At 43.6% G+C, this 20,543-nt stretch overlaps 2 protein-coding genes across 2 annotated transcripts in view; both read right to left on the bottom strand.

Annotated features, from left to right (window-relative positions):
* LOC125298635 (protein GPR108-like) overlaps nucleotides 1–2,510 on the bottom strand; it is a 13,909-nt gene extending 11,399 nt beyond the window's left edge. The window contains exons 1-4 of the mRNA XM_048249456.1: nucleotides 2,264–2,510; nucleotides 905–1,024; nucleotides 473–523; nucleotides 150–241 (exon numbers count right to left, since the gene is read on the bottom strand). Of these exons, the coding sequence (XP_048105413.1) occupies nucleotides 150–241; nucleotides 473–523; nucleotides 905–1,024; nucleotides 2,264–2,356 (356 nt within the window). The 5' untranslated portion in view covers nucleotides 2,357–2,510. The remainder of the gene's footprint in view (nucleotides 1–149; nucleotides 242–472; nucleotides 524–904; nucleotides 1,025–2,263) is intronic.
* A 15,194-nt stretch (nucleotides 2,511–17,704) lies between these two features.
* LOC125298652 (microfibril-associated glycoprotein 4-like) lies at nucleotides 17,705–20,513 on the bottom strand. The gene is made up of 6 exons (XM_048249492.1): nucleotides 20,421–20,513; nucleotides 20,155–20,211; nucleotides 19,800–19,997; nucleotides 19,404–19,500; nucleotides 18,789–18,956; nucleotides 17,705–18,330 (listed from the first exon to the last, which is right to left on the bottom strand). Exons 2-6 carry the CDS (start codon nucleotides 20,155–20,157, stop codon nucleotides 18,077–18,079), a joined length of 720 nt encoding a protein of 239 aa, XP_048105449.1. The 5' UTR covers nucleotides 20,158–20,211; nucleotides 20,421–20,513; the 3' UTR covers nucleotides 17,705–18,076.
* Nucleotides 20,514–20,543: the final 30 nt, after the last annotated feature.

Here is a 20,543-nt window from a genome sequence, read left to right on the forward strand (position 1 = left end):
AATATTTAGATTGTACTGCTGTCCAGTTTTTCCAGGGACAAAGAAAAGCAATCTATTTACATTTGCATGCATGTGTAACCTGCTTTGCGTTGATTGCTATGCAACCATACACATCACTCACAAACACACACACACACACACACTCTTACCTCGGCGGGTCGTTGGTGTGGATGGCGAAGACGGCAAGAGGTTCTGCTGTGTTCGTCTTCTCCTGTGGCACACATGACTCTGCTTCCTCTCCCTGCGCGCGCCACACACACACACACACACACACACACACACACACACACACACACACACAGTTACATTGTCTATCTGTCCCTGTCTCTCTCTCTCTCCCCCCATCCTCCCAAGAATAACACACACACACACACACATCTGACAGCTCTTATTCTTCCTCTATACACACACCGTAGATTTACACAAACACAGGCACTGAACTTTATTTCCATGGTGAAGAGGCTATACTCACATTGTATGCGAGGACACCATTCACTCGTGATTTGGCCAGGCTGAATCCAATCTGCTAGGAAGAAAGGAGGATAGTTGTTACTATGATATACAGCATGTACGTACGCACACAAACACCAGACACAAAACTATAGTTTACAACTAATACACGTGGCAATCAAACATACACTTTTAGCAAAAAAAAACAAATAAACAAACAAACAAACAAACAAACTCCACTCGCTCGCGGTGCTGACCCGCTATTCCTTATAACACACACACACACACACACACACACACACACACACACACACACACACACACTCTGGCAGGGCTCAACACATTGGGGAAATAGCTCACGGTAGTTATTACTATCTGCCACCTAATCCGCAGCACTGCCTCGTTCACACACACACACAGACAGACAGACAGACAGACACACACACAGACTTACGAATGTAGTTGAAGCCTTCAGGTGAGCTGGTGACAGCCGGAGAGACACTAGCTGGAACTCCAGAGTGCCGTTGGCATTGAAACCAAATGTGTTAAGGTGGATGATGGAACGCGTTTCATTCTGAAAAGAGATAGAAATGGGGGTTAACGGGTGGCTTGTTGTTTCTAAATGAGCCAAAACCACTTCCTCCAAAGTGATTATTTTTAGAGGACCACAGCTTTCACACAAAATACTTGTAACAGTAAGAAACAAGGAAGACAAGAACTAGAAAAAGGCTATGATGAAAGATAAAGGGCGATTCAAATGGAGGTAAGTTGGTTAATATTGCTGAGAATTGAAACCAACAGTAAGCATGGATGAGCTTGAACAATGACTCCCCGAACTGGTGACACGCATATACAGACAGATAACATTGGTGAATATGGATCTAATATCGCGCTGATACAAATACAAATGCAGACTGGTCTTTGGTCGAGCTTTTGAAGAAAGAGATAACGTCTTCCAGGCTGCAAAAAACTTTCTGCAACAGTTTGCACAAACCTCACAGGTTCGAACGCCTTATTTCAACAACTAGGTCTACTGTAAGTTAGCTTAGTTAACGTTACCTACTGCAGCGGTAGACCTACCGATAACTTTCTCAAAATATTTGGACAGCAAAACTCGCTTACCCTTCTCATCTCTCTGATCTCAAAAGAGCTTTTTATTTATGTATTATTTTCAATAGCATTAACACTGCAATTCTGCAACGTTTAGCACCATTACCAGTTCAATGACAGCTGGCAAAGTTAGCGCTGAGCTGGTCAGATGAAACAGAAACGCCAGTCATGAAGTCTTTCAGTTCAATTATTTTGGTGGAGCTGTATTAACCTAATATTACGCTACCTTAGCACTGGATTACAAAAGAGTCGGCTAGTCGAATTTCACATTCGTGGAGCATCATGCCTGACATGTGACCAAATTCTGCGACAATCACAACTGTCAAACAACTTTACTTGACTTGGTTGGTCTCCTGCTACATTGCTACCACGTCTTCTGACTTTACAAACTATGTTGTGCTCTCCACCAGCATGTCAAGGTTAGCTGAAAAGCTAACTAGGCTAACTTATCGATTGTTAACTAGGTTTGCGTTACTCGTATAACTTATTCATAACTAGCTAATTACCAAGCTAGCTAGGTGGCTATTGGCTAAGTTAAGATGCTAATCATCATCTATTTCACAACAACTTGGGACAATACGTGTTTTTGTCCGACCGTCGGTTACACCAGAACACCCGTCTGTCCTTCTGGCACGAAGTGTCAGTGCAACGTGTAAGGTCAGTTAGGATCATAGTTGATCACCGTTTCTGTAATGTTACCTACCTTTAGAGTAAGTTGGTGTATTCTTGCGTCGCAAAAAGATACCAGCGCTATGACAGCAATAAGTGGCATGTATAAATCTCGCAGCAGTACCATGGTCGTGATTTTGCCACACGACTCTGCCCTTGTACGTTCCTTCTTCCCACAGTATACAACTTTGTTTTATTATCTTACAGTTATCCTGGTAAATTTCTGAAAACTCTTGACGGTTTCTGACTACGGTAGCTTGTTAGCCAACTGTCCCGTTCACTTCCTGGTACTGTAAGAACTTACACGTCACCCAGTCACTAAACTAACAACGCGCCCTCTATCGGTAGGAGGTTACAGGTTTTCATCATTGATTGAGCGTCAAGAGAGTGGACTAACGTTACTGGGTCATTCCACGTCAGTTCAACCAGGGCCCACGCACTTAGGTATCAAAAAAATCTGAAAAAATTACCAGGTGTACATATGTTACCCAGCAGACACACTGTAAAATTACTCTTATGTAAGATCAATACTTTCCAAGATAGGCTACAGCCAGTTGTACAGGGGGAGGGGGGTGTGGATTTTGTTCGGCCTCTTTTTTTTGTCAAAGTTCACAAGCCCACAGCGCAAGAACTAAACCATGTAGGAGGCTCAAATTTTGCATGCTGGTACATAAATAGGAATAGTATGTAGCAAAATCGTCACGTTTGGTCTGGATAATCCTGCATGGTCATAGCTGTCCCTCAAAGTTGATACAAATTTTATTGGAGTTTTTCTACTTTTATTGGAGTTTTCTACTGTCTTATCTGCCATAACGAGTCCATTTAAACGTAAAGGTCCACGAATCTGATGTAGAAAGTAATATTAAAAATATATATATGTTAGTGAAACATTCTGCTGAACCTAATTCTATGTTTCACACTCACAGATGGGTGATTATGGTTATTGTAATGGTTATGGTATTGTATTTAGCTGACACTTTTGACCAAAGCAACTTACATAATATGAAAATTATGATAGTTAAAAATTATCATTATATATTTGTTGGTAAACCTATAAGCAAAATAGTAAAAATAACAATAATATCAATACAATATAAAATTGATAATGAAAATAAACATACAAAATAGCAGGGCACAGATCAGTAAGTGTCCTTTAGGCCAGAATGAGAAATTTGAATTGAATTCTGGCTGCTTTAGGAAGAATAACTTAGAGAGGAGTTACTTGTAAAATTGTAATAGTAAAGAGCTGAATTCAGAAAAACAACCTTGTGTTTGACCACATCTCTGTTTCAAAGGGATAAAAAACACGAATGTTGTAAGCTTAAATGTGGGCCTTGAATAGTTTATTTAAATTTGCAATTAAAAGCCAATTAAGTTAACTGTTGCCTTAATTGTTTATTGTATACAGTTTATTTCCTCTTGTTGCTAGTTCTTGCATAGACCAACTGTTCGTCAGCTTCTTTTTCCAACAAGGGCACTAGAAGCTCACCAGGGGGCGCCAAAACACTAACACTAAAAGACACTATTTAAACAGACAATATTTAAAACTGCAAACAGTAGTCATTCATCCAATAATACCTTAATGTAGTGGGGTACTACTGATGAAAACGAAATCCAAAAAGATCCATCCTCATATATATTTTTACATTTTGTATATGTTCACAAAAGGGATATTGTGGAAATCTATTATACGATAATTTTACATGCACATATCAAGTAAGCAGGCCCAAGTAATGTAGTGAGTTAAGGGTGAGATGTCAATTAATCAACTAATTAAGACAATATGCTATTGTAAGAATAAACAACTAAGTAAGACAATACGATATTGTAAGAATAAACAACTAATTAAGATAATAAGCTATTGGAAGAATGAACAGCTAATTAAGACAATACACTATTGGAAGAATAAACAACTAATTGAGACAATATGCTATTGTAAGAATAAACAACTAATTAAGACAAAAAGCTATTGTAAGAATGAACAGCTAATTAAGACAATACACTATTGGAAGAATAAACAACTAATTAAGACAATACGCTATTAGAAAAATGAACAGCTAATTAAGACAATAAGCTATTGGAAGAATAAACAGATTTCTACAAATACTGTACACGTGGTGCACAGCCATGATGAAGAAACAGAATGTGTATGGTACAAGCATAATGAACAAAGAGTGTGCAAAATGCAACCATGGTCTTTCATATTAAAATAATATAACATATTATTTCCATAATAACAAATTGTGTGTACAAGGCACAACCATAACAAAGCAAGTTGAGCAAGCATAGTTTGTGCAGTTGGTGGTAGTTGGTGAGCTATAGAGTGTGCAAGGTGCAACAACATTATAGAAAAAGAGTGTGTGTGTGGTGTGTGTGTGTGTGTGTGTGTGTGTGTGTGTGTGTGTGTGTGTGTGTGTGTGTGTGTGTGTGTTTGTGCAGGTGCAGCAGGCATTTTACAGGGGGCTGCTGAAGGGGCTCATTAGTCGAGAGTGTGCATCCGCAGGCTTTTCAAACAACATGCAGTAACCAGAGAGGCTCAAACGAGAGGGCGAAAATAAACAGGAAACCCACAATCGCCCTAGCTGCCTCGCACCTCCTGCTATGTAAATTATGTAAATTATGTAAATGTATGTGTATGTATGTGTATAATAGCATATTTGTTTTATATATATACATACACACACACACACACACACACATATATATATAGTGCTGTGCATAAGTTAAGAAAAAAATGAGTAAAAATCCAACTTTTAAGGACATCAATTTTCTTTGTGAATGAATCATGTAAATAAATAAATGTTATTCCTTAAAATATGTGTGTGTGTATGTGTAAAGCGGCCTTGTGTGTGTATGTGTGTGTGTGTGTGTGTGTGTGTGTGTGTGTGTGTGTGTGTGTGTGTGTGTGTGTGTGTGTCTGTTTGTGTGTGTGTGTGTTTGTGCAGGTGCAGCAGGCTCAGAAGGGATGTGGTTTTCATCTTTAGGCTGGGCCGAGCATGTATATAGGGGGCCAGATGATCAGATACTCTCATGAGATCAGAGAACATGTCAAAAGGAGTGTCAGAAATAGGGAGGGTGTTCTGACTGTGTTTATATTCTTAACTTGATGAAGTGACTAGTGCATCCCAGCTATCAGGTATGAAACATAGTTAATAGACACTCAATGCTCAAAGTGTTAAAAAACACTTTATGTGTACAATTATTACAACTTTATGACTGAATATGACTGAATGATTTAATTGATATTTTTTACTTACAGTAATTGCTTTAAGTCACTTTAGGCACGAATATTTGAGTGTTGCTGGTATTTCAATCACATATTTGTTTTAGCTTAAATTGATTCAGTGAATAAATTAAAAGCCTTCAGGCAAGTAGTTCCCACAAATATTTTGACTATTCGAGTTTACAGTATAATAATGGTTGACTTATTTCCGTATCGTATATTTATTTATTTTATATCCATACAGTACATTATTGTTATTACTATTATTTTTATACTATAATTGTACTATTCTTTTATTTTATTTTATTTTATTTTTACAGCACTTTGGCCAACTGTTGTTGTTTGTTATATATGCTGTAGAAATAAATTGGCATTGACACTGACATACAGTACATCCATATAGTATTTTTTATTGTTAGACTGGACATTTATCGATGAATAATAAAAATGCATAAGCATAAGACACACTCCTTTGCAATGAGACCCACATAATCAAACACTAATGTCAAAAATGTAAAACGGGGCAGAAGTCCTGATGGGGTTCACAGTTGTCTGTAGGTGACCTCAGTGTGCAGACAGGCCTCACCTTGGAGGGAAGCCAGGCACTGGTGCTCTTTAGTGGAGACCGCCTTTCATAAAAACAAAGAGACAAGTTTACAGGAGACAGAATATGTCATGAGTCTGCTCCCTGCTCTACTAATTGGATATTATTCCACCTCACTCTGCCTGTTGCCACACCCCCCTCACACTCACACTCTAACCTATCAGGAAGCTCACCTGTTCATTGCTCCTAATCACTGCCACTTGCACCTTGTTACCAGCTGCTGTGTACTTAAGGCACAGGTCTCCAGACATTCAGTGTCAGTTCGTCTGCGATTCAGCGTGTTCCTGTTCGTAGGCCTTCCTCAACTGATCTCCGTGCTGATTCCTACCTGTTTGACCTGACCTGTTCAACCGTACAACGACCATCTTCCCGCTCCTGGTAACCAGACCTGTTTTCACTGTTTTCAAGATTTCTGTATCTTCGCTTCTGTGCCTCTACCCCTCTCAGAACACTCTGTCTGTGCCGGTGTCTGCTGCTGCTCGCTCCACTCAGCCTCTCACGGACACCACTCCAGCCACTGGGGTCTCTCACTCCACTCAGCCTCTCACGGACACCACTCCAGCCACTGGGGTCTCTCGCTCCACTCAGCCTCTCACAGACCCCACTCCAGCCACTGGGGTCTCTCACTCCACTCAGCCTCTCACAGACCCCACTCCAGCCACTGGGGTCTCTCGCTCCACTCAGCCTCTCACAGACCCCACTCCAGCCACTGGATTCACTGCCTCCACTCTGACTCTCACTCTCCACTTCCCCTTTCCCCTTATTTAATAAAGATAACCTTCTGGTGTTCGTGAAACGCATCTGGTTCGCCTGTCTCGTACTTGACAGTACGAACAGACCATCATGGAACCAGCGCACAAACCCTCTGCCCTGGTCCGTCTTGAACATGCAGAAGGGGAAGTCACCCGGATGTCTGGGGACATTGCATCTTTGATCCAGATCAGCAATCAGCTCCAACAACAACTCCAGCAACAACAACAGCAGCTGGCCCAGGTGATCCAGGCACTCACCATCCCGGCAACTCCGTCTGCTTCCACCGCACCACTCTTTTAAGAGCCTAATGCTCCAGTTCCCAACGCTTCAGCCCCCGACGCCCCAGCAGCACCGTCCTCAGCTCCAAGATCGGAAACCCCAAGATCGAACCCCAGGAAGCGAGCATTTGATGGCAACCCACTCGCTGCAAACGGGTAATACAGCATTCTTGAGTCGGATATGTAATCACCCACCTGACCGGTCGAGCTCAGCTCTGGGGAACGGCTGAGTTTGAGAAGCAAACACCAGCCTGTACCACCTTCAATGCGTTTGCAGAGGAGATGATCAAGGTGTTCGACCTGGGCTCTTCCACCTCTGAAGCATCCCTTGCACTCATGACCCTCCGTCAAGGTAATCGGACAGAGGCGCAGCTCCTGGAATATGGAGGCCGTGGTGGACTCCTTTTATCACAGCCTGGCGGATTACATCAAGGATGAGCTTGTCTCCCATGATTTGCCCAGCACATGAAGCCATTGCCCTCACGGTCCGCATTGCCTGCCGGATTCAGACCCGGAGGCGAGAGAAGGGACACCAGAGCCAGCCAGCCACCCGTGGTCGGAGCACATCGTCTGTTCCCCTGTCCTGCCCAGCCGCTGCTCAAATCCAGTCAAGCCAGCCCGAGCCCATGGAGATTGGCCGTGCTACCCTCACTCCTGAAGAGCGTCAGCGGCGCTTTACATCCAACCTGTGTCTGTACTGTGGGGGTGAGGGCCATCGAGTTGCCTCCTGCCCAGCAAAAGCCAGAGCTCACCGGGTGTAGGGGAGATCCGAGTGAGCTCAACGTGTCTCCAGCCTCCCCCCATTCGTAAGCCCTTGCTCCAGATCCGCCTTCTGCTAACCAACACCACCCATACACTGGCCGCCCTTGTAAACTCTGGAGCTGAGGCAAACATCATGGACGTGGAGCTTGCCCGGCAGCTGGGCATGGGACGCCACCACTTGTCCCCACCTGTTCCTGCACGAGCTCTGGATGGACACCCACTCGGCATAGTGACCCACATCTCAGCCCCGGTACTTTCCGGGAATCACCAAGAGTCTATCCAGTTCTATCTTCTGCACTCACCTGGTCAACCTCTCATTCTGAGCTATCCTTGGCTGCGCCAACACAACCCCCACTTTGACTGGGAGACGGGATTGGTACGAGAGTGGGGCAGGAGATGCCACCTGACCTGCTTGAAGGAGGCTGTCGTGCCCATCAACCCTAAGACTACCTACCCTGTCCCAGACATTTCCAACGTGCCTGTCTGTTACCATGGTCTCCGAGATGTCTTTAATAAGTCCAAAGCCACCTCTCTGCCCCCTCACCGGCCATATGACTGCGCCATAGACCTTCTGCCTGGCAACGCACCACCAAAGGGTCGTCTGTAGTCCTTGTCTGCACCAGAGAGAAAGGCCATGGAGGAATACATTAATGACTCCCTAGCTGCTGGGATAATCCGTCCATCATCCTCACCTGCTGGAGCTGGATTCTTCTTTGTTGGGGAAAAAGGACGGCTCACTCCGCCCATGCATAGACTACCGTGGACTGAACAATATCACTGTCAAGACCCGCTACCCTCTGCCACTCATGTCTTCTGCCTTTGAGCTTCTCCAGGGTGCCATCATGTTTACCAAGCTAGACCTTAGAAACTCATATCACCTGGTTCGCATAAGGGAGGGCGATGAGTGGAAGACGGTATTCAACACACCAACCGGACACTATGAGTACCTGGTCATGCCTTTTGACCTGACCAATGCCCCCGCAGTGTTCCAGGCTCTGGTGAATGACATTCTGCGAGACATGCTCAACATTTTTGTATTTGTTTATTTAGATGACATTTTGATTTTTTTCTAAAACCATGTCTGAACACATTGATCACGTCCAACTAGTCCTGCGCCGTCTCCTTGAAAACTCTCTTTTTGTCAAGGCTGAGAAATGTGAGTTCCACGCCCAATCTACGTCATTCCGGGGATACATAGTGGCAGAGGGGAGAATTCAGATGGACCCTGCAAAGGTGACGGCAGTCACATCCTGGCCCGTACCGGAGAATCGCAAGAAGTTGCAACAATTTTTCGGCTTCGCCAACTTCTACAGGAGGTTTGTCCGAAATTACAGCACAGTGGCATCCCCCCTCACCGCTCTCACCAGCACTAAGGTTCCGTTCAGATGGAATCCAGCAGCAGACACGGCATTCGAGACATTGAAGGCACGCTTCACCTCTGCTCCCATTCTCCAAATGCCTGACCCTGAGCGACAGTTTGTGGTGGAGGTGGATGCATCAGACATGGGGGTCGGGGTGGTACTCTCCCAGCGTGCAGCATCAGATGGCAAGCTACATCCATGTGCTTTCTACTCCCGCAGACTGTCCCCGGCAGAACAAAAATTGTGACATTGGGAACCGCGAGCTACTGGCTGTGAAGCTTGCTCTGGAGGAATGGCAACACTGGCTTGAGGGCTCAACTGTTCCGTTTCTGGTCTGGACGGACCATAAGAATCTGGAGTATATACGAACAGCCAGGAGGTTGAACTCACGTCAGTCCCGGTGTTCCCTCTTTTTCGCACGGTTCAATTTCATCCTCTCTTACCGCCCTGTTTCACGCAACGCAAAGCCCGATGCCCTCTCCCGTGTGTTCCAGAGGGCCGAAGCACCAGTGGAGGAAGCCAAGCCCATTCTCCCGAACTCCTGTGTAGTTGCTACTCTGACCTGGGACATTGAGGAGCAGGTTAGAGCGGCTACCCGAGATCAGCCTGGCCCCAGCACTTGCCCCACTGACCGTCTCTTTGTTCCTGGAAATCTGAGGTCTCAGGTGATCCAGTCATGACTCACCTTGCTTGTCATCCCGGCATCACGCGCACCATTTATCTGCTCTCCCAGCGGCTCTGGTGGCCATCACTGAGGAGAGATGCCCGAGACTTCGTGAGAGCCTGCCCCACCTGTAACCAGAACAAGACCACCAGCCGTCCCCCAGCTGGTTTACTCCAGCCCCTGCCAGTCCCCAAGCGACCCTGGTCCCACCTGTCTCTGGATTTTGTCACCGGACTCCCTCCATCTGACGGAAACACTGTCATCCTCACAATCGTGGACCGGTTCAGCAAGATGGCCCACTTTGTTCCACCCTGGTCCCACCTGTCTCTGGATTTTGTCACCAGACTCCCTCCATCTGACGGAAACACTGTCATCCTCACAATCGTGGACCGGTTCAGCAAGATGGCCCACTTTGTTCCACCCTGGTCCCACCTGTCTCTGGATTTTGTCACCGGACTCCCTCCATCTGACGGAAACACTGTCATCCTCACAATCGTGGACCGGTTTAGCAAGATGGCCCACTTTGTTCCACCCTGGTCCCACCTGTCTCTGGATTTTGTCACCGGACTCCCTCCATCTGACGGAAACACTGTCATCCTCACAATCGTGGACCGGTTCAGCAAGATGGCCACTTTGTCCCACTGCCAAGGTTGCCCTCTGCTAAGGAGACTGCTCAGGTGGTCATGGAGCCGGTGTTCCGGGTTCACGGGCTGCCTAAGGATGTTGTATCTGACCGGGGCCCGCAGTTTGCATCTTCCTTCTGGAAGGAGTTCTGCTGTCTCCTGGGGGCCACTGCGAGTCTCACATCAGGCTTTCACCCTCAGTCTAATGGGCAGTCAGAGCGACAGAATGACAGAATAGTACATTGATGCACCGATTTGGGAATATTCCTAACAGAAGTTACAATCTCCTCATATACCATTGTATACATACATATGTGTGTGTGTGTGTGTGTGTGTCAAATGTCACAATGTCAAACAATGTTGGAGAATACCTGGAATATCTTTCCCTTCAGGTCTTCTACCTTCATGTGAATTCCTGAAGAGACAAAAATCCACTTTTTAATTTTCAATCTAACCTAATGTCATTTTATTTTTGATTTTATTTGCTATTTCAGTGTTACATTTACTGTGAGAAACAAACAACTTGTTGTGTTCCAGACAGACCACTTCATACTTTTAACAGAGGTCATAATAATTCACATAGGCATGAATTATTTAAATATGGTGTATTTGATAGGGACAGACAATATAGCCACAGCAAGCAACAACACTTCTTGTGTTCCAGACAGACGGCTACCTAACAGAGGTCATAATTCACAAGGACGTTGACACAGTTTTTCGAGTTGATCAGTTTAAAGCTGTACCTGGGTTGAACCAGAGGCAGTAAGCACAGCTCAGGGAGGTGACTATGGAGACCACTGCACACAGAGGACACAGACTGGCCAACAGCACCCAGCACGGAGTGGAGTTGGGGGGAGGGGGGATGGGGGAAGCTGGCTGGGTGGGAGATCTATACAAACCATGCATCAATCAGTATGGAAAGCATGCATCACATATACTAGGCTACAACTAATAATAAGAACAATAAGAACATCAACAACAATACTACGACTACTATTACTACGACTACGACTATGACTACTACTATGACTACTACTACGAAGAAGAAGAAGAATAAGAAGAAGAAGAAGAAGAAGAAGAAGAAGAAGAAGAGGAAGAAAATGATAAAATTATAAGGGCAAATGATTTATTTACATTTTCTTGCAATTATACATTCAATGATATGTCACACACCCTTTCCATTGAACTTTAGTAACGCGGCAAAAATTGGATGGTATTGGAATGTATTTATTAGGTAGGCTGTCCCGTTTAAACACTGTGAATGATTTCAATGAATATTATAATAGAATATTGTAGTAGGACAAATTGCCTTACCTTCAAATGACAGCTTGTAGATTATATTTCCAAGTTGATGCAATAGCTTTTGTTGCAAAAGCTGAGTTGCATCAACCAGTTGGCGACGCCAACTGAACAGTAGTACAATCCCAGGTCCGATTCAGTGATGTTCTGAATGAGGAGGTCGTGGGATTGGCTCGAGGAGTTCCACTTAGGCATGTGGTGGGAGTCTTTGTTCCAACTGAGTTGTAGAGCTGTCTTTCTAAAGGAAGGGTGTCTATGCTGAAAACAATTCATTCTGTGCCAGTAGATTTCTGAACCTACGGTCCAAACCTGGTCACAGTACAGAGTGACATTGTCTCCTGGCCAAACTCTTACATCCACTTCTGTCTCAAACGCTCTCAAAGAGAATGGCATAACGCCTGAAACGCCCAAAAGGTACCTAGCGTTGAACATTGCAATGAATTGAGACACACAAGCAAGAATAGAATACAAAATGTCACTTACCTAAAAGGATAACCAATGTTACACCAGGGCCTGGCATGACTAGAAGAACTGCAGTTCAGAGAGTGACGAGGAATTGACGTGCTATCGTAAATGAGCGTCACCTTTAAAGGCCAGCTGCTCAGTGATTGGTTGAGATCAGAGAGATCAGATGAAATGATGTGTGCGAAATGAAGTAACAAACCGACATAAAGCGCACAGACAGGAAATCTGCAACACAACCCCAACAACGCCCACCCCAGAAGGCCTGCCAATAACTCATTATGGCTACAGATGACTATTAGCTGATCACTCTGCACTTTCTACCATTACAGCTGGGAAATATTAGTAGATAGCAAGGGACGCTATATTAGTAGATAGCAAGGGACGCTATATTAGTAGATAGCAAGGGACGCTATATTAGTAGATAGCAAGGGACGAAATATAGTAGATAGCAAGGGACGAAATATAGTAGATAGCAAAATATAGTAGATAACAAGGGACGAAATATTAGTAGATAGCAAGGGACGAAATATTAGTAGATAGCAAGGGACGCTATATTAGTAGATAGCAAGGGACGCTATAGGAAATCAATAACAGTTGAGGGTGTGGAGAAAATGTGTAATGGCCTCATATGAATGCCTTGCAGCAGTGCAAAAATGACTTAGATATGCCTGATGCAGAAGTTATTACGTTATCTGTCGTAATGCTGCAATAAACACCACACACACACACACACACACACACACACACACACACACACACACACATACACACACACACACACACACACACACACACGTTCTGAGTCTGAACACAATTGATCTGTATAACAAACACACACACACACACACACACACACACACACACACACACACACACATACACGTTCTGAGTCTGAACCCAATTGATCTGTATAATTTTAACAAATATTGTGCTGTGTGCATTTTTCTATTGCTCAAACAAAACATATCTTATATTTCAGCTTTTGTTGTGACTATAGGCAAGACACTGGTGGTTGCTGTCTGGGATGAGAGATGACAAAATAGTCACATAAGCAGTTTCTCAGAATAATGTACGTGACATCTATCAGGCAACATGTGAAAACAAGACCTGTTGTTTGTGCCTGACTGTGGGTTGTGGGTCAAAACAGCTAGACCTACTTGCACAAACCAGAAGCATACGTTACATTTGTCAGACAGTCTACCAGAGCGACAGGGTGGCTTAACTTTTACTTGACAGGCATACCTCTCATGCACTAAAATAAATAATAATACATTTCAGTAAGTGCCAAGTGAATTTTAACAAGCTCCTATTTTTCTTACTGTTGCATTTCTTACTCTCTTAATGGCTGTTGTCACCAAGAATGATAACTATAACAATACGGCAAAAGGGTATCGTTCTATCTAGTAGGAATGATGATGAACTATAATGATAACGACATGAAGAACTATGTCGTCGAGGATCACTTTCAGAGCAATTTTGGGAACAATAAAAAGCTGACAGCCCATCAGAATCCATCAAATGTTATCTGTCACATTTATCAACACAAGGAGGGACTTATCGTTATCGTTGGTCAGTGTGGTTGCTTATAGTTGTCTTCATAGTTATTGTTCCTGGTGTGAACAGTAGAAGAAGTTTGGTCTGCACACTGCAACTGCTCCAAAATATAAACTTTATTAATTTAAAAGCAACGTTTCGATCCCCTTGGATCTTCGTCAGGCATGTGGGTAACAGGAAGAGTGTGGCCTATATCACATGACCATTCATTCAGCACCCGCCTAGGCAGGGCACCCAAGGGCGCCAATCATCATGACTGACAGGCAGCTCGGCCTATGTGTCAATAATAAAGAAAAAAGCTGTATCAATCAAATATTGTATCAATAGGCATAGGCCTATGTGCAAAGTCATAATGGCAAAGACAAATATATACCTACAAATACATATACATACACACACACACACACACACACACACACACACACACACATATATATATATATATATATATATATATATATATATATATATATATATATATATATATATACATATATACAAAATACAGAACAATACATAGTCATCATACATAGTCATCATCCAAAAAGGAAAATCACAGAAAAGGCTTGAGATCAAAATACATATTAAGCCCCTTTGGTGAAATAGTGTTTAAGGTGTATATATAAAAAGCCTCTCTTCTTAGGAGTAAGTTGTCCACATCACCACCCCGTCTAGGAATAGTGACCTGTTTGATCCCGATATACTTAAGGGTTGCGAGATTGTGTTTAACATAACATAACAGTCCTGTTAAAATGGACTGCCACTGGATTCTTTTGATCTTTATACTGCTTCTATGTTCAGCAATACGTGTTTTGAGGCATCGTGTTGTTTTTCCAATATAGGCTAGACCACAAGGACGTTTTATCATATATATTACATTTTTTGTATTGCACGTTATGACTCCCTTTATTTTGGGTGCCTTTCCTGTATGTGGATGGTTGAAGGTTTTACATTTTTAAGTAAAGTTACATTGCGCGCAATTCGCGCATCTGTAATTGCCATCAGGAATAGGAGGGAAGAATTGTGGTGCGTTATCTGGTGGTCGGTCTGCTCTGACAACAAGGTATATTAGGTGAGCGCTTAAAGACAAAACGTAGGGGTTGCCTGAAGGAAACGTCTTTTAGTGTAGGGTCTGACACACACACTTAAGGTCTTATCAGGGGCATCTATACCTCTTGGGTCTGGTTTCTTGGAATGTTGTTGTGTGTCTTATGCAGTTGCCAAACAAACAAACAAACCAGTGGAATTTAAATTAAAATACCAACTTTACTGTAATGCCTTTATTTATACCATAGTCTCACAATATGAAAAATACAGTATGCTGTCAGAACATTTTGATCTGAGAGAGAGAGAAAGAGAACAAGAGAGAGAGAGAGGATCTGTCCGAAAGGGAGGGCAGCTGCCTGCTGCCTCGCTGCCTTGACCTGGCATCAACGCCTTTATTTTGGACGGCGTCAAGCAAATTAGACAGACAGAGGCACCCTCTCTGAACCCACACCGTCTCACAGGAAAAACATCTATTTTCTGGTTCAAGCTCCGAACTAAGGTGGCATGTTCCAAACCGCTCCGAACAGTTCAAATGTTGGTTTGTGAAAGGGAATGGAACTGATTCTCCATCGATGGAGAAAGGCTATCAGAGAGTGAAGACCGTGCTTACCTAGCCAGTACTCTCCTTTCTTGTTGCCAAAGCCCCACTTGTAGTCATTCCAGGGCCTGTAGAAGCTCACAGTGCCATTGGTCTCCTTTGGATCACCTGAAGAAAGAGGAAGAGGCCAGTCATAGATATGATCTCACCAGTTAGTTTTACACAGTTAGTTTTATCAGTGAGAGATTATATTTATGTCATCGGTCAGTGGATCTTCTGGCCAATCGATTTCCGTTTCGGAAATGAAAATTAACAAAACAAAAAACGAAGGATTGTTTGATTTCCGTTTTAAAATACAAAATCGAAAAACGAGAATCAAGTCATTTTCCGTTTTCCTAATCGGTTTCAAAACATCAAAATACAAATACCGAAATTAGTCTTACATTTTGACGATCATTATTCAATGAAGCCTATTCTTAGGCTAATCTGAGGAGGCCCTAGAAGCTCGCATCATAGTCTTAGGCAAACTTGGTAAAAATACCTGTTAGATATGGCAGCCTTGGGAAGTGTTGCGAGGGATATAGAAGAGATGGTTAAAAAGGACATGTCTTATGCAGAAATCGCAAACACTTTAAATAACTTTGGTTCACAAAGAGGTTACTCTGAGAGGAGCATCTGATGATTTTGCACCCAGCATAATTAGGCATCCACTAACTCGGGACCACCTGGGAACTAAGGTGGCAAAAGCAGTTTGCGAGGTAGCCTAGGCCTTAGGGGATGCCAGGCCTACTGCGGTCACGTAGCCTACCATAGGCCTACCTATGCAATCACTCATTTTACTTTGATGTATTTATTAGGTTGATTAAACCTTGATTTAAACTTAACCTTGTTGGTGCAACATGAATTCATTGTCATTTCTGCATGTTACTTTTCTCTTTTTGTATGTGTGTGTGTGTCGTGTGTGTGTTTTTTGTTTGTGTTATGTGTGCATTTTTTTTTTTTACATTTTCAGTCTATTAATAGGCTTGAAAGGTTTACTGACCGTAAGGTAGGCTTTTATCTATACTTTACAGTCCATTGACATACAGACAGGTAGCCTACTGACCGTCCACTGTCCGTCTTCGTGATTCTCGCCCTCTGTACACCTCATGTCACAGTACACCTCCACGGGTTTGTCGTCCGTCGTTGGGTAGATGGTGTAAACCCTGTTGTGCTTGGACCCATTCTGGTAGATGTCCTCGCAGTCCAAGGGCAGCGCGCTTTGACTAACGGGGTGTGAGATCACCACCAGGGGGAGCAAAAGAGCTGCAGGAAAAGAGAAACAAGCAAGAATGGAGGAGAAAGGAGGCTATTCTTTACCGTTTAAATGTCATGAGCTACAGAGTTGTATGCAGATTTCTGACTTGTGATTGTATGAATGCATGCATGCATGCGTGTGTGTGTGTGTGTGTGTGTGTCTTTGTGTATTTTTCCATGTTTACATGAACAGTTTTATTCGGCAATAATACTTCGCACATTGTTTTGTCTTTTTAACCAACCAGCTACCGGAACGCTGCTGGCCGGGTCGAGCCCAACTCCTCCTTGAGGAAGACACTTAACCTCAGTGCTCCCAATGGGTTGCCTTGCATGACAGCCTGCGCCATCGGTGTATGAGTGTGTGTGTGTGTGTAATGTGAATGGGTGAAAGGCATGACATTGTAAAGTGGTTTGAATGCTCGGACGAGGAGAAAAGCGGTTTATAAGTGCTTTCCTTTTACCAGCACTAGTTATTACTGACAATATAAAAGTACAGTAAAGAGACTTACCATGTTGGATGTAACCTGCTGGTCAATGAAAAATGTGTACGATGTAATGTCTCTCACACCAAATGTCAGCAGAGAGAGGGACTTCACTTGTTTCCAGTCACAATGCCTTTATTTACCATTAAAACCCGAAGGTCATGTCCTCTGTATTCTCAAGCATGTTGTGGTTGTACACAATGTAGATACGCAATACAATGAGAGTCTTATTTCACTTTCATTCTATTCTGTACCTCAGTGGCACTGAAGAATATTCAATGCAAGGCAATGTGAGGCTGCCACTGGTATGTTCAAGACAACTCAAATCACCTAAAACTAAACTTCTGTAGATTTTGAGCTGTCTTGAACATAGCCACATGGCACTCTATCATTGAGTAACAGTGGGGGAACATAATTCATATTCAGTTATTATCTATTAATACTTCCATGGTGAATTACTCATTACACATACTTATTTTAATAACAACAAAAAGTTGGTATTAATTAAAATTATGCCACACATTAATTCATGAAGAAGTACATTTATTGGACACAGAGAGTTGGGCTGGAAAAGGGGCAGTGTGATTGATGTAAATGGCCCCAACAGACTCACAAAAACATATACGAGGTCCCAACTATGGGGAATGTGCTGTGTCAGGACTTTGTCCTGTTTTGTAGATCTTATAGATGTCAGTCACACCTGACTTAAATAACAACAGTTGATCCAGATCTCCCTGACCAAGGCAGATCTTAGAACACACACACACACACACACACTGTACTGTAAAAATATTTTTCTTTTTCTTCTCAAACTGAGTACAAGAAATGCACATCATCATCATCATCATCATCATCATCATCCTCATCATCATCATCCTCATCATCATCATCCTCATCCTCAGGACACTGATCTGATCTTCATGGTGATGGATTTCAGGGAGTAATGAAACCCTTTCCACTGGTTCCAGATGACCCCATGGCCATAGCGACTGTGGGCGCCCCACATGTAGAGCCCGTTGGGGTTGGTGTGGTGGCAGTTGTTGTACCAGAAGGCCCCAAAGTACAACAGAGCACAGTTCTCAGAGGAAGACAGATCCTGATCCCTGTCGAAGGTGGTGAACTTCTTTCCATTGTGATGAACGAGGGCGTCCCCTGGTGGATGGAACACATAACTGCATGTTTAGTTTTCAGTGTTGCTTTTTCATTGAACTGATTGTAGATTTTAAAACGAGGATTGATTGGGTAAAAGTTGATTGGGTAATATCATTGATTGGAGCTTTTTTGGTGTTTGTGTGTGTGTGTGTGTGTGTGTGTGTGTGTGTGTGTGTGTGTGAGAGAGAGAGAAAGAGAGAGAGTCTGTGTGTGTGTGTGTGTGTGTGTGTGTGTGTGTGTGTGTGTGTGTGTGTGTGTGTGTGTGTGTGTGTGTGTGTGTGTGTGTGTGTGTGTGTATGTATGTGTGTATGTGTGTGTGTATGTGTGTGTGTGTGTGTGTGTGAGAGAGAGAGTCTGTGTGTGTGTGTGTGTGTGTGTGTGTGTGTGTGTGTGTGTGTGTGTGTGTGTGTGTGTGTATGAGAGAGAGTCTGTGTGTGTATGCCTGCGTCCATTCCTACCTGCTCCACCGTCTTTGTATCCAGACACCTGTAGCTGGTAGCCGTCGGCCTCTGAGGCCACAGAGAAGGAGGAGTACTGGGCGTGGACCTGCCCCCCCTCAAAGTCCTCCATGTCCACCCTCAGCTCGTACGCCTTCTTCCTGCTGAGCTGGTGGAGCCACTCCAGTCCTGAACATTCACACAGCACAGACACAGAGACAGGACAGACACAGAGTGAGTGAGTGAGTGAGTGAGTGAGTGAGTGAGTGAGTGTGCGTGCGTGCGTGTGTGAGAGAGAGAGAGTCTGTATGTGTGTGTGTGAGAGAGAGAGAGAGAGAGACAGAGGGAGAGAGAGAGTGTGTCTAAGAGTGAGAGAGAGAGTGTGTGTGTGTAAGACAGAGAGAGAGTGAGAGAGTGTGTGTGTGTGTGTGTGTGTGTGTGTGTGTGTGAGTGAGTGAGTGAGTGGTGGGTGCAGTGCGTGTGAGAGAGAGAGAGAGTCTGTATGTGTGTGTGTGAGAGAGAGACAGAGGGAGAGAGAGAGTGTGTCTAAGAGTGAGAGAGAGAGTGTGTGTGTGTAAGACAGAGAGAGAGTGAGAGAGTGTGTGTGTGTGTGTGTGTGTGTGTTTCCATGCGTACCTAGCCAGTACTCTCCATTCTGGTTCCCAAAGCCCTTCTTGTACTGATCCCAGGGCCTGTAGAAGTTCACAGTGCCATCCATTCTCCTCTGGATCACCTGAAGAATAGAGATGAAGGACTTCAACATCAAGATGAAGATGATAGACTTCTACATGAATAGAAACATCTGTGCAATGTTTTGCATTGTTGCAGTTATTATTATTATTATTGTTGTTGTTGTTTCTATGAAGGATAGCAGTCAGACAAAACAGGAGACGAGAGAGAGAGAGAGAGAGAGAGAGGGGAGGGAGAGAGAGGGAGAGAGAGAGACTGCATAAGCTAAATATACTTGCTCTTATGAGACAACCTAAATGGATAGATGAAAAGAGAAATGCAATAATGTCCCTCATCACTCACCGTCCACCTGCCGTCGTCATGTTTGCCATCACAGCCCATGTCGCAGTACACCTCCACAGGTACGCTGTGTCCAGTGGGGTAGATGGTGTACACACTGCTGAGGGTGTGGCCGTTGTTGAAGATGTCCTCACAGTTGGTCGGCAGCCCTGTCTCAACAGTGACCACCAGGGGGAGCACTAGAGCAATGATCCAGCAAATCTGATGGGCAAAGAGACTTTCCCATGTTATATGATCAAAACACTTTCCATGTAGAAACACCCGTTTTCCATGTAGGAACACCCTTTTTCATGTAGGATTACATGTTTTCTGCCTTTAGAATAACAACTTTGAGCATTTCAAAACCACATGGGCTCACCATGGTGCTGTTGTGAGATTCCCTTGCAGGTATCCAGTGGAGATTCAGTAGCCTGCTCTAAAGACACCATTTGAATGTTTGTTTTCATAAATAAACATAAAAAGCAATGCTACAAAATGTTTTATACATTACAAAATGTAATGTATTGCTTTCCTATTGTTATTATTGTTATGAAAAGAGCAAGTATTGATAATACAAAACCAAAACCAACTTTCAGTCTAGTTTTATACAAACAATGCCTATAGGAAAAGTGAAAACATACTCACTGCTTAGATGGTGCCTTCAGACTGGGGAGGAAATTCTACCTTTCACCTTTTATAGTGTGTGAAGAGCTGATGAGCTGTAGCACCTCCACCTCTTTCTGCCTGATTGCCTCGACTGCATATTTC

The sequence above is a fragment of the Alosa alosa genome, chromosome 7, assembly GCF_017589495.1.
Source record: "Alosa alosa isolate M-15738 ecotype Scorff River chromosome 7, AALO_Geno_1.1, whole genome shotgun sequence".
In the NCBI taxonomy this organism is placed as follows: Eukaryota; Metazoa; Chordata; class Actinopteri; order Clupeiformes; family Clupeidae; genus Alosa; species Alosa alosa.

Excerpts from the sequence above, each read along its gene's own strand:
- LOC125298652 (XM_048249492.1), bottom strand. Across the intron at positions 19,501-19,799 it reads ATGACGACGGCAGGTGGACG|GTGATCCAGAGGAGAATGGA; the intron begins GTGAGTGATGAG and ends TCTATTCTTCAG. Across the intron at positions 18,331-18,788 it reads ATACAAAGACGGTGGAGCAG|GGGACGCCCTCGTTCATCAC; the intron begins GTAGGAATGGAC and ends TCCATCCACCAG.